Here is a 13451-nt window from a genome sequence, read left to right on the forward strand (position 1 = left end):
AAGCCATCTGGCTGACATCAAACGATTTTATGTAGATTTACCGTTAAGAAAATAAAAACTTTAAAACAGTGCTTAATTTGAATTCTGCACGATGTAAAGAAACCCAAATATTACGCAGCCAAGGTAAATACGTAGCGACGAATTCCGTTTTGGCGGGACGAGCCTTCCGGAAACTTGTTTTCCTTTGGCTCTCCCGCGTACGCCGAAAACGCTGTTTAAAATGTATGATTTGTTATATGGTTTGGCTGTTTCGGCTTTTTGTTCATTTAAATTTGACGCTGAATCAACACATCCACATACAATACAGTGTTTTAATTACTTTTGTTGTTGGAACTAAAGTTCATCAGAATTGTCTAGAGAGAAGGAATATTTAACAGAATCATTTTTTAATTGGTTTTAATTTGTACTAAAAACAAATTTATAAAAAATAAGAAACATTTTTCAATAAATTGTATGATTTATGTATGTTTTGACATTTTTATATACCAAAAGTAACTTTTTCTACAGTATCATTTAGTATAATCAATTTTCTACATCAATTCTAAACAAACTCAGTACAATTAACCTAAACTAAATTAACCTAACCTAAGGTTACCTGTCTAAATGTACAAAGTAAAATATATTTTTCAGTAAATTGATATATTTATATTAAATTTATCATTTATTTGAGGAAATTTGTACTTTCTAATATATTACATTATGTTCTTTTTAATAAATATAACAACCTAAACTAAATTAATCTAACCTAACTTAACCTATATAACCTAACAAAGTAAGAGATATGTTTCAATAAATTGGTATATTTATATTAAATTTATCATTTATTTGAGGAAAAATACTTTTTTATATAATATATTGTGTTACCTTTGTTGATATAATATAACAAATGTAACTTTTTCGACAGTATAAATCAATTTTAGAAGTAATTCACTAAACTAAATTAACCTAACCTAATATAACGTATCTAACCTATCAGTGTAAGAAATATTTCTCAGTAAATTGATAAATTTATATTAAATTTATCATTTATTTGGGGAAAAAATATTTTCTAATCTAGTATATTATGTTGTCTTTAATGAATATGACATTTTTTATATAAAAAGTAACTTTTTAAACAGTATAAATCAATTTTAGTAGTAATTCGCCTCACTTAACCTAAACTAAATTAACCTAACCTATCTTAACTTTTCTAATCTAAGAAAGTAAGACATATTTTTCAATAAATTGATATATTTATATTAAAGTTATCAATTATTTGGGGAAAAAATATTTTCTAATGTGATGTATTATGTTCTCTTTAATGAATATAAGATTTTTATATATCAAAAGTAAATTTTTCAACAGTGTAAATCAATTTTAGTAGTAATTCACCTCACTTAACCCAAACTAAATTAACCTAACCTATCTTAATCTATCTAACCTAAGAAAGTAAGACATATTTTTCAATAAATTGATATATTTATATTATATTAATCATTTATTTGAGGAAAAAATATTATCTAATGTGATGTATTATGTTCTCTTTAATGAATATGAGATTTTTATATATCAAAAGTTAATTTATCAACAATATAAATCAATTTTAGTAGTAATTCATCTCACTTAACCTAAATTAACCTATACTATCTTAACCTATCTAAGCTAACAAAGTAAGAAATATTTTCAATAAATTGATATATTTATATTAAATTTATCATTTATTTGAGGAAAAAATATTTTCTAATGTGATGTACTATGTTCTCTTTAATGAATATGAGATTTTTATATATCAAAAGTAAATTTTTCAACAGTGTAAAGCAATTTTAGAGTAATTCACCTCACTTAACCCAAACTAAATTAACCTAACCTATCTTAATCTATTTAACCTAAGAAAGTAAGACATATTTTTCAATAAATTGATATATTTATATTAAATTTATCATTTATTTGGGGAAAAATATTTTCTAATGTGATGTATTATGTTCTTTTTAATGAATATAAGATTTTTATATATCAAAAGTTCATTTTTCAACAGTATAAATCAATTTTAGTAGCAATTCACCTCACTTAACCTAAACTAAATTACCCTAAACCATCTAACTTAAGAAAGCAAGAAATATTTTTCAAAAAATTTATAGATTTATATTAACTTTATAATTCATTTCAGGAAAAATATTTTCTTATGGAATATATTATGTTCTCTTTAATCAATATGATATCTTTTATATATCAGAAGTAACATTTTCGATAGGATAAATGAATTTTAGTAGTAATCTACCTCACCTAACCTAACTTAACCTATCTAACCTAACAAAGTTAGGTTATTTATGGGAAATATTTTTATTACACTAAAAGAAAAAATTTTCTAATTTAATTATATATTTATATATATATATATATATATATATATATATATATATATATATATATAAATGCATTTTTAATAAAATTTAGCCACAATAAGCTACCCTAACTTAAATTATCCTAATTTAATATAATATAACTTTATAAGGAATATTCCTCAATAAATTGGTAACATTTATTTGGAGAAAAATTGTTAAAAATAATTATATATTTATATAAAAATGAATTTTTAATAGTATTTAACGACATGTAAGCTAACCTACCTTAAATTAACCTAACTTAATATAAATAACTTTGTAAGGAATTAAATTTTTACTCTTAGGGTTAAAGCCTTTAATATTTCAATGATATCACAGTTGAGTATCCGCGTTATAAATCGCTATTATAATCGCATTTGTGTCATAAAATCTAGGACGCCTCCACACAAGCAATATTCACGATTGCAGGATGTGCAAATTTACCGAAATCCTGCTTCCTTTGCCAGTGTTGCATTTAGATTTCACCGTTTTGCATTGGCTTAACGATGGGAAGCGTTTCGTGTGTGCACTTCCTCGGGACTATTCTTAGAATAAGGACAGTAACAGATTACCGAGACATTGAAAACTAACGAGCAAATTTATGGGCCTATTTGTCACAAGTGAGGTCTAATTTTAAATCCTCCACGGCACCCGTTTTAATGAACGCTACAGTTTTACAATAAACGTCGACGAAATGATCGATCCCTTTACTTAAATAAAATAAATAAATGCATGCGTTTCGGGGGATGATTCCCCGCAAGAATTTCCACGTTTTGCATTCGATTTTTGCGTTCGTGGAAATCTTTTTGAGCCGCGATGAGGATAAATGTGTGGACGGGAGAAGAAGGAGCCTTGTCGAAAGGCGAAAGACGCCCGGTAATCCCTGCACGTCGGGGTTGTGCGATGGATGACCCGTGCACCTGTTCCATTCCGATTGTTCGCACGCACCATACGCAACCGGAACCGAAACCGACCAAAAGGATTTAACGTCGATCGCACCCTAATCGCAGCCCCCTCCCCGAATTCGATGCTCCTCTTAAAAATGGATTTATATGCAAATTCAGAATGGAAAAAATACTTAATTTTACTCTAAATTAATACTCGTATATCTTTTTTTAGGTTATTACGTTAAGTTAGGTTAAGTTAGATTAGGTTAGATTAAATATAAAAATTGATTTTGGTGAATTCTGACTGAAAGTTGTAAAAATCTTGAAACGTGAATTAATAACTCAAATTTGTATTAATTTAATTTTTTGGAGTATATATTTAAAAAACAAGAATAATCCATTCACATTTTTAAATCATAATTTCACTGTAAAAAAATTTGATTTTGGTGAATTCTGACTAATATTTATAAAAATCTAGAAATGAGAATTATTTACTCAAATTTGTATTAATTTAAGTTTCTGTAGTATATTTAAAAAACAAGAATAATCCATTCACATTTTTAAATCATAATTTCACTGTAAAAAAATTTGATTTTGGTGAATTCTGACTGAAATTTGTGAAAAACTAGAAATGAGAAATATTTACTCAAATTTTTATCAATTTAAGTTTCTGTAGTATATTTAAAAAACAAGAATAATCCATTCACATTTTTAAATCATAATTTCACTGTAAAAAAATTTGATTTTGGTGAATTCTGACTAATATTTATAAAAATCTAGAAATGAGAATTATTTACTCAAATTTGTATTAATTTAAGTTTCTGTAGTATATTTAGAAAACAAGAATAATCCATTCACATTTTTAAATCATAATTTCACTGTAAAAAAATTTGATTTTGGTGAATTCTGACTAATATTTATGAAAATCTAGAAATGAGAATTATTTACTCAAATTTGTATCAATTTAATTTTCTGTAGTACATTTAAAAAACGAGAATAATCAATCCATTCACATTTTTAAATTCTAATTTAACAGTAAAAAAATTGATTTTGGTGAATTCTGACTAAAACTTGTACAAATCTAGAATTGAGAATTATTTACACAACTATCAATTTAATTTTCTGGAGTATATTTAAAAAACGAGGATAATCCATTAAAATTTTTAAATCATAATTTCACTGTAAAAAAAATTGATTTTGGTGAATTCTGACTGAAATTTGTGAAAATCTAGAAATGAGATCAAAATTAAATCATCATTATGCCTAAAATTTGTCAAAATCCTGAAACTATTATTATATATTAGACTAGTTTTAATGGAAGTACTCAACTAGTAATTTATTTGTTAGTCCAAGCAAAATCAAATTCGAAAACAATGAACCCAACCCCCATAAACACCATTTCTACCCCGTAATTGAGACATGTGTTCGCTTTCACGGAATCGCAGTAATTCTTGCGCCTCACCCGGACCCATCATAAATCCACATAATCCATAGAAACCGGATGACAACCGTGTTGACTGGAGCAAAACTCTTGCCGCTGCCATAACAATAATTAGGTGGTAATTATTGGCATTGTCGGACCGTTCGAGAGGGGCACGGGAGGGTGCGGTGCAGGGGTGGATTCTGGGGCGGCACGTATCATTGCACCCCCCGGTTTGTTGCTGTGTCACAGCGCATCTGTTTACTCTCACGGCCGGCCCGGAGCACAATTGACGGTGTCGAAGCCCTTTTGTTCCACGTCTTCATCTCTGACTTCGATTCGCTGTGTTTGGTTATGCGATAAGATTCCTGTACGGGGTACAATTGGGGCTTGTTTGCCCTTTGTCGGTTACTTTTGTGTTTGTCGATAAATAACTGTTGGGAATCAATATTTTAAATAAATATAAACAATGTTTTACAAGTATAAATATATATTAGCCAACAACTGTTAACACTTTATTATTTCTAACACATAATGAAGATAATAATGTACGTCAAAACTATTCATATCAAGTATTAAAATGGGTCTCCAATTGGACGAAGCATAACCTCTTGAATCTGTAAATTAAGACATGTAGAAGCTATCTATCATTGTAACATGTTCATATTAGACTTACTTGTACATGAGGCTTTGTCGAAAGAGCATAGACAACAGAAATGTCATCAGCGTTTAAAAACGGAAACGAACCACTTCCCTCAGCAAAATCAACACCACTGGCGGCCATAAACTCAGTAGCAACAGCTCCAGGACTGATACTCTGCAATAATTGTCTTTTTTAATTAATGGTTTATTGATTTTAAGACAGATTTCCTTACGGTGACTTTAATTTTCAGCTTGTTCAAGTTGATCTCCTTCCTCAGCGTCTCCGTCAAGTTGGTGACGGCATGTTTGGTCGCAGAGTAGACGTTGATTTTGGGCATGAAGATGTCGCAGTGGCCAGCCACACTGTTCATGTTGATGATGTGCCCGGATATGTGGTTGGCCATCATTATCTTGATGGCTTCCCTCGAAGCGACGAGCAAACCGATGACGTTGACGTTGAACATGTGTGTCCACTTGCTCGAGTCACCGTCGATCAGGATGTTGTCGTTGGTGAAGCCGGCGTTGTTGATCAAAATGTGGACGGGTCCCACGTTCTCGGTGGTCCATTTAAAGGCTTTCTTGATCTCTTCTTCGTTGGACACGTCGCATTTTATGGAGTAGAGCTTTCCCTGACATTTGCCGAGGGATTGGGCCAGTTCGTCGATCTTTTCCTTCCTTCTTGCCAGACCAACAACCTGAAATAAGTTACAAATATATAATTAATAGTACTAAAAAGTTATATTTACTGTGTGAATGTAAAGATATAAAGATATTTTTTTATTATTTATATAAAAGGATCAAATTTTGAAGGAAATACTTTGATTTCTAATCATGACTTTAACCATGATAATTGATAATTTAATATGATTATGATAATTAGAACAAAATGGTACCACTTCTTGTACAATACTCTTAAGATTTGAAGGAAATAAGACTATAATTTGAATATTACAATGTTTCAACAAATTACTTTGACTACTAATCATGACTTTGATCATGATATTTGATAATTAAATATGATCATGATGATTTGAACAAAATGGTACCACTTCTTGTACAAAACTCTTAAGATTTAAAGGAAATAAGACTATAATTTGAATATTACAATGTTTTAACAAATTACTTTGACTTCTAATCACGACCTTGACCATGATGTTTGATAATTTAATATGATCATGACGGTTGGAACAAAATGGTACCACTTTTTATACATAACTCTTAAGTTTTGAAGAAAATAAAACTATAATTTGAATATTACATTGTTTTAACAAATTACTTTGATTTCTAATCATGAATTTGACCATGATATTTGATAATTTAATATGATTATGATGATTGGGACAAAATGATACCATTTCTTGTACATAACTCTTAAGTTTTGAATAAAACAACACTATAATTTGAATATTACATTGTTTTAACAAATTACTTTGGTTTCTAATCATGAATTTGACCATGATATCTGATAATTTAATATGATTATGATGATTGGGACAAAATGGTACCATTTCTTGTACATAACTCTTAAGTTTTGAAGAAAACAACACTATAATTTGAATATTACAATGTTTTAACAAATTACTTTGACTTCTAATCATGACCTTCGCCATGATACTTGATAATTTAATGTGAAAAAGATGATTAGAAGATAATGGTACCACTTTTTGTACATAACTCTTAAGTTTTGAAGGAAATAAAACTATAATTTGAATATTACAATGTTTTAACAAATTACTTTGATTTCTAATCATGAATTTGACCATGATATCTGATAATTTAATATGATTATGATGATTGGAACAAAATGATACCATTTCTTGTACATAACTCTTAAGTTTTGAATAAAACAACACTATAATTTGAATATTACAATGTTTTAACAAATTACTTTGACTTCTAATCATGACCTTCGCCATTATACTTGATAATTTAATGTGATCAAGATGATTAGAAGATAATGGTACCACTTTTTGTACATAACTCTTAAGTTTTGAAGGAAATAAAACTATAATTTGAATATTACAATGTTTTAACAAATTACTTTGATTTCTAATCATGAATTTGACTATGATATCTGATAATTTAATATGATTATGATGATTGGGACAAAATGATACCATTTCTTGTACATAACTCTTAAGTTTTGAATAAAACAACACTATAATTTGAATATTACAATGTTTTAACAAATTACTTTGACTTCTAATCATGACCTTCGCCATTATACTTGATAATTTAATGTGATCAAGATGATTAGAAGATAATGGTACCACTTTTTGTACATAACTCTTAAGTTTTGAAGGAAATAAAACTATAATTTGAATATTACAATGTTTTAACAAATTACTTTGATTTCTAATCATGAATTTGACTATGATATCTGATAATTTAATATGATTATGATGATTGGGACAAAATGGTACCATTTCTTGTACATAACTCTTAAGTTTTGAAGAAAACAACACTATAATTTGAATATTACAATGTTTTAACAAATTACTTTGACTTCTAATCATGACCTTGGCCATGATACTTGCTAATTTAATGTGATCAAGATGATTAGAACACAATGGTACCACTTTTTGTACACTCTTAAACCTGTTAAAAATTTGATTGTCACTTAAATGCTTACTTTACTTGTTTAAATAGTTAAAAACTGGAAAAATATAAATAAACTTACTTTGAGGCCCTTTTTCACTAAAGTTTTGGCAATGTCAGCCCCAATTCCAGAACTAGCACCAGTAATCACAGCCACTTTTCCAACCCATCGTTCAAAACCTGACATTGTACAGAGGTTTTTACCTGGTTATACTGTAAGGTTGGTTTGCAACCACAATTAATTAAACTCTTTTTTTTTTTTGGACTGAAGAGTGGAAAATCTTAATAGACGCTCTCCTAAACGGAATTCGGAGGCAAGTGTCCGATTCTCACGGACTAAAAACCACTCTCCTACGGGTACCAGCTCTAAAAGCTATAACCCAGATGGGCAGATGGGAACTTATTTATGAATTAAACTCTTCTACCTTGCCTTTAATAATCCTTTGATCAATTATATGGGAAATTACGTAGCACAGTGTTTTCTTTCTTTATAATATCATCATGTTCGTGATTCATTATATACAACTAAAAGTAATGTACTATTTGATAAACATGCAAATTCTTAATAACCGTGTTACTTTATGTACATTTGTATTAATTAATCATTATTTAATTTTTATGATATAATTATCAATTAAAATTAATTCGTCTAATTTTCAATTATATCTTACAATTAATTCTTTCTATCACTCTATTTATTTACTTATATATCATAATAATAATAATAATAATAATAATAATAAAAATAACTTAAAATTGTCAGACAATTTTTTTTACCTGTATGAAAACAGTTTTAGTGAATCATTTTTATAATTATTATGCTGTGCTTGATTGTAAACAACATTTCGCATTACATAACTTAAGTTCACAGATCTATTTTTAGAATAAATTATGTGTTTTGAACAACTATCGAATTGTCACAACATAATTTTACAAAAATTAAGACAATACAGATAAAAAATTAAAATTCTATCTACAATTGTCACATATTGTCATCATGGTGTAAAGTAAATGATTACTTTATCATGAGTGATTTACTAATCAAATATCAGCAGTCATTATATTAGTTGTGTATAAATAATATTGAGCAATTTTAAGCCAAATTGGATAAATAACATAAATAATAATGCAAATCATTCCATAAATTACATATTTTTTATACATTTTATTAGTAATTTTAATAATTAAGCTTAAAAAACTATGCATTTACATAAAAAAATAATTTAATGTGAACCCATTGGATAGATCAAGATCTCGTGAATCTGAAAAAATATTATTCATTAAATAATAATGTGGTTTGTACATTTTTTGTCATACCTGGACATGTGGTTTAGTTGATAGGGCATATATGATAGCTTCTGTGACATCATCGGGTTCTAAGAAGGGAACGTACTTCATCACATCACCAAAATCTATTTTGCTGGCTTCAATGAATTCAGTTCTGACAGCTCCAGGACTCACACTCTAAAATTTAACAATGTTACATTAGTTAGTTTAAAGAAATGTTAATTACACCTACTGTGACTTTAATTTTCAGCTTGTTGTCATTAAATTCCTTCCTTAAGGTTTCTGTGAGGTTGGTGACGGCGTGTTTGGTGGCGGGATACACGTTGACCTTAGGGAAATAGATGTCGTAGTGACCAGCGACGCTGTTCAAGTTTATAATGTGACCATCGATGTTGTTGGCTCTCATGATGTTCACCGCCTCTCTGGTGGCAGTGAGTAATCCGATTACATTCACATCAAACGTTTGCCTCCACATTTCAGCATCACCATCGATCAACGTGTTGTTATTGAGAAAACCGGCGTTGTTGACCAAAATGTGAACTGGGCCCACATTGTCACTGGTCCACTTGAAGGCGTTTTTAATGTCTTCTTCTTTGGAAACATCACACTTCAAGGCGTATAATTTTCCTGAAGCTCCAGACAATGATTTGTTGAGCTCCTCAACCCTTTCCTTTCTTCTGGCCAAACCAACAACCTGTGCCAAGTTTAATTTGTTTTCATCTTATAATATAAATAAAAATGTGGTTACCTTGAGTCCCTTTTGCACTAGCTGCTTGGCAATGTCAGCACCGATTCCAGAACTAGCACCAGTTATAACAGCAACTTTTCCAACCCAACGTTCAAACCCTGCCATAATTGTTATTTTTTGTTTTTAATATAAATATGATATCGTACACGAATGTGGACCTGTTATATATTATTTAAGAAACTGCTACTCTAGCATGACTTGCTATAAAAATACTAAGTATCTGTACCGCCTGTATACATTGTGATGTATACATTTTTTCTCCCCTATGTGGACAAAAATAACAGAAAACACTTTAAAGTACAATACAATTTCTAGATTAAATTTAGATATAATTTAATTTGTTTATTTATGAGATTTATGAGAGAAAAGTTGTGAATCCTGTGACTAAAATTTATCTTAGTGAAATGTGCATTAAATTCATTTTTTGGAGTATATTTCAAAAAAGAGTCTAATTATTTAACAATTTCACATACTGAAATAAGTCAAAATTTAGAAATGTAAATAACTTACTTAAATTTGCATCAATTTAATTTTCTACAGTATATTTTAAAAATGTGGCTAATTATTTATCATTTTTAAACTCTAATTTCATTTTTAACTCAAATTTTGTTGAGTTCTGACTGAAATTTGTTAAAATCTAGAAATGAGTATTATTTACTTAAATTTGTATCAATTTAATTTTCAGGAGTATATTTCAAAAATGAGGGTAATCTATTCACATTTTTAAATTATAATTTCTCTGTAAAGAAATTTGATTTTGGTGAATTCTGACTGAAATTTTTGAAAATCTAGAAATGAGTATTATTTACTTAAATTTGTGTCAATTTAATTTTCTGAAGAATATTTAAAAAACGAGGATAATCCATTCACATTTTTAAATTATAATTTCACTGTAATGAAATTTGATTTTGTTGAATTCTGACTGAAATTTGTGAAAATCTAGAAATGAGTATTATTTACTTATATTTGTATCAATTTAATTTTCTGTAGTATGTTTAAAAAATCAGGATAATCCATTCACTTTTTTAAATTATAATTTTACTCTAAAGAAATTTGATTCTCATTTTCAAATTCTAATTTTACTGTAAAATATTTGATTAATTAATTATTTTACTGTCAAAATGTTCTCAGAAGTTGAGTTTTTCTAATAAAAAAATAATATTAGAATTTATTGCACCTATATTTGTTAATGAATATAATTTAAATTTATTTAAAAAAACTTTCAATATTTTTATTTTATAGACTATCATTATGCTAATTATTAAATTAATAAGAAAAAACAAAACAGTTTTATCAAAGTAGTGAAGTTTGAAAATCATACTTACTTGAACTTCTTTAGAACCCACATCATGAACTAAAAAGACTTGTTAAGAAATTTATTATGGAATTGAAAGATATAATTAGTTTATTTGGGAGTATTAAAATTTGATATCAATTGATAAGAAGATAAAATACAAATTAGTTTCATTTATCAAGGGATATTTCAAGGTTTAGATAATTTCAGCCTGTTATATATTATATAATATATAATATATATGTAAATTAAGTCAATAATTATTGATACAAATGTGTTATCTTTTATATGAATATTTATAATCATAAAAATATATGGTACAAATCATTTATGTTTATATTTTTTAATATAAGTTGCATTTTTATGCATATAATTGAATATAATTTAAATTGTAACGTGAAAAATTTAAAATTAAACAAAATTATATTTTAAATGTATTTTATTGGTAATACAACAGTAAAAAATATAAAAGTGTGCCTGTAAAAATTAAATTATTGTTCTCCCACTGGATGGATCATAATTTCATGAATCTAAAAAAAAAAAAATAATAATAAAATATAATGACAAATTAAACACATTTTGTTCATGTTTTGACAAACCTGGACGTGTGGTTTAGTTGAGAGAGCATAAACGACTGCCTCAGTAATATCCTCCGACTGTAAAAAGGGTATGTGATTCATCATCTCTCCAAAATCGATTTGACTAGCTTCAGCAAACTCAGTTTTGACAGCTCCAGGGCTCACACTCTAAAATTTAATAATGTGTGTATTAATTGGTCACAAAAATATGGGCTGGACGTACTGTGACTTTAATTTTCAGCTGGTTGGCGTTGAATTCTTTCCTTAAAGTCTCTGTCAAGTTGGTGACAGCGTGTTTGGTGGCGGGATACACGTTGATTCTGGGGAAATAAAGGTCATAGTGACCGGCGATGCTGTTTATGTTAATGATGTGTCCGTCGATGTTGTTGGCCCTCATAATTTTGACTGCTTCCCTGGTGGCAGTAAGTAAGCCGATTACATTCACCTCAAACACTTGCCTCCATTTGTCGGTGTCACCGTCGATCAAATTATTGTTATTAACAAAACCAGCGTTGTTCACCAAAATGTGTACTGGACCTACATTGTCACTGGTCCACTTAAAGGCGTTTTTAATGTCTTCCTCTTTGGAAACATCACACTGTACAGCGTATAATTTTCCAGAAGCTCCTGACAACGACTTGCTTAGGGCCTCCACTCTTTCCTTCCTTCTGGCCAGACCAACAACCTTAATCCATACCGTTTTTAATTGTATTACACATTAGAAATAATTATAGAGATTACCTTGACTCCTTTTTGTGCTAATTGCTTAGCAATGTCCGCACCAATTCCTGCACTGGCACCAGTAACAACCGCCACTTTTCCAACCCAACGTTCAAATCCGGCCATAATGGTAAGCAAGTATAATCGCAGTCAAACTTCGAATGTGTCAACGTTTACGAGTGGAGCCTTAAATATTGTTTAGTAAACTACTACTCTAGTATGAGTTGCTGCTTTAAAGTACGGCGTCATTGTGCTTCGTGAATAAATATCATTGTGTCGGAATGTTGCGCAATTTACCATTTATGCAATAACAATTTGAAGTACTTCTATCTTTTAGCTGTGTAGATTTAGTGGTATTTAAATAAATTTGTATATTTTGTTTTTGTTATTGAAATGTTTGAATAATTCTAAACATTGAATATTTTAACAAATTAATATATATTATTATTAGTAATCAATAATATGATGAATTTCATATATTGAACATTATTTGTACAATAAAAATGTAAGTAATAATTTTAAACAAAAAAATACTATACAAAATAAAATATTAATTTAATATGTTTATAAATAAATAAGACACTCATAAATGTTTTGATGATGATAAGATTTATTTACTCAGTATTATACAATTCAAAGTATGAGCAATTATTTCATAAAAGTCACATTTGTTATCATTTTAAAATGTTTTATATCTTTATTTACCATTTTTTTATATCTAGTCAACTAAAATTACTAATAAATTAAGTCTAGTAAATTAATGATGTAATATAATTATGTATCTGAAAAAAAGTTGGTGGAGTTGTTTTAGTAGGATTCAAAAGGTTTTCTTACAGCATAAAAATTAATGTATTTAAAGTCATGAGACCATCGTTTTCTGTTTGAAAAGCTGAATTAAATGGTTCCCACATGCTTTT

The 13451-nt window shown here is 28.4% G+C and overlaps 3 protein-coding genes across 3 annotated transcripts; all 3 read right to left on the reverse strand.

Annotated features, from left to right (window-relative positions):
• Positions 1–5139: 5139 nt before the first annotated feature.
• LOC109601193 (farnesol dehydrogenase-like) lies at positions 5140–8137 on the reverse strand. Its single transcript, XM_049966347.1, has 4 exons — positions 7990–8137; positions 5543–6004; positions 5344–5484; positions 5140–5284 (listed from the first exon to the last, which is right to left on the reverse strand). The coding sequence occupies exons 1-4, from the start codon at positions 8092–8094 to the stop codon at positions 5243–5245; spliced, it is 750 nt and encodes a 249-aa protein (XP_049822304.1). The 5' UTR covers positions 8095–8137; the 3' UTR covers positions 5140–5242.
• Positions 8138–9057: 920 nt separating this feature from the next.
• LOC109601198 (farnesol dehydrogenase-like) lies at positions 9058–10154 on the reverse strand. The gene is made up of 4 exons (XM_049966346.1): positions 9943–10154; positions 9427–9888; positions 9225–9371; positions 9058–9169 (listed from the first exon to the last, which is right to left on the reverse strand). The coding sequence occupies exons 1-4, from the start codon at positions 10045–10047 to the stop codon at positions 9131–9133; spliced, it is 753 nt and encodes a 250-aa protein (XP_049822303.1). The 5' UTR covers positions 10048–10154; the 3' UTR covers positions 9058–9130.
• A 1503-nt stretch (positions 10155–11657) lies between these two features.
• Positions 11658–12754, reverse strand: LOC109601197 (farnesol dehydrogenase). Its single transcript, XM_020017420.2, has 4 exons — positions 12556–12754; positions 12038–12499; positions 11836–11982; positions 11658–11766 (listed from the first exon to the last, which is right to left on the reverse strand). The coding sequence occupies exons 1-4, from the start codon at positions 12658–12660 to the stop codon at positions 11728–11730; spliced, it is 753 nt and encodes a 250-aa protein (XP_019872979.2). The 5' UTR covers positions 12661–12754; the 3' UTR covers positions 11658–11727.
• Positions 12755–13451: the final 697 nt, after the last annotated feature.

The sequence above is a fragment of the Aethina tumida genome, chromosome 4, assembly GCF_024364675.1.
Source record: "Aethina tumida isolate Nest 87 chromosome 4, icAetTumi1.1, whole genome shotgun sequence".
NCBI classification, from domain to species: Eukaryota; Metazoa; Arthropoda; class Insecta; order Coleoptera; family Nitidulidae; genus Aethina; species Aethina tumida.

Excerpts from the sequence above, each read along its gene's own strand:
- LOC109601193 (XM_049966347.1), bottom strand. The coding sequence starts at position 8,094 with ATGTCAGGTTTTGAACGATGGGTTGGAAAAGTGGCTGTGATTACTGGT. Across the intron at positions 6,005-7,989 it reads TAGTGAAAAAGGGCCTCAAA|GTTGTTGGTCTGGCAAGAAG; the intron begins GTAAGTTTATTT and ends AACTTATTTCAG. Across the intron at positions 5,285-5,343 it reads CGACAAAGCCTCATGTACAA|ATTCAAGAGGTTATGCTTCG; the intron begins GTAAGTCTAATA and ends CTTAATTTACAG.
- LOC109601198 (XM_049966346.1), bottom strand. The coding sequence starts at position 10,047 with ATGGCAGGGTTTGAACGTTGGGTTGGAAAAGTTGCTGTTATAACTGGT. Across the intron at positions 9,889-9,942 it reads TAGTGCAAAAGGGACTCAAG|GTTGTTGGTTTGGCCAGAAG; the intron begins GTAACCACATTT and ends AACTTGGCACAG. Across the intron at positions 9,170-9,224 it reads CAACTAAACCACATGTCCAG|ATTCACGAGATCTTGATCTA; the intron begins GTATGACAAAAA and ends ATATTTTTTCAG.
- LOC109601197 (XM_020017420.2), bottom strand. The coding sequence starts at position 12,660 with ATGGCCGGATTTGAACGTTGGGTTGGAAAAGTGGCGGTTGTTACTGGT. Across the intron at positions 12,500-12,555 it reads TAGCACAAAAAGGAGTCAAG|GTTGTTGGTCTGGCCAGAAG; the intron begins GTAATCTCTATA and ends GTATGGATTAAG. Across the intron at positions 11,983-12,037 it reads AGCTGAAAATTAAAGTCACA|AGTGTGAGCCCTGGAGCTGT; the intron begins GTACGTCCAGCC and ends ATTAAATTTTAG.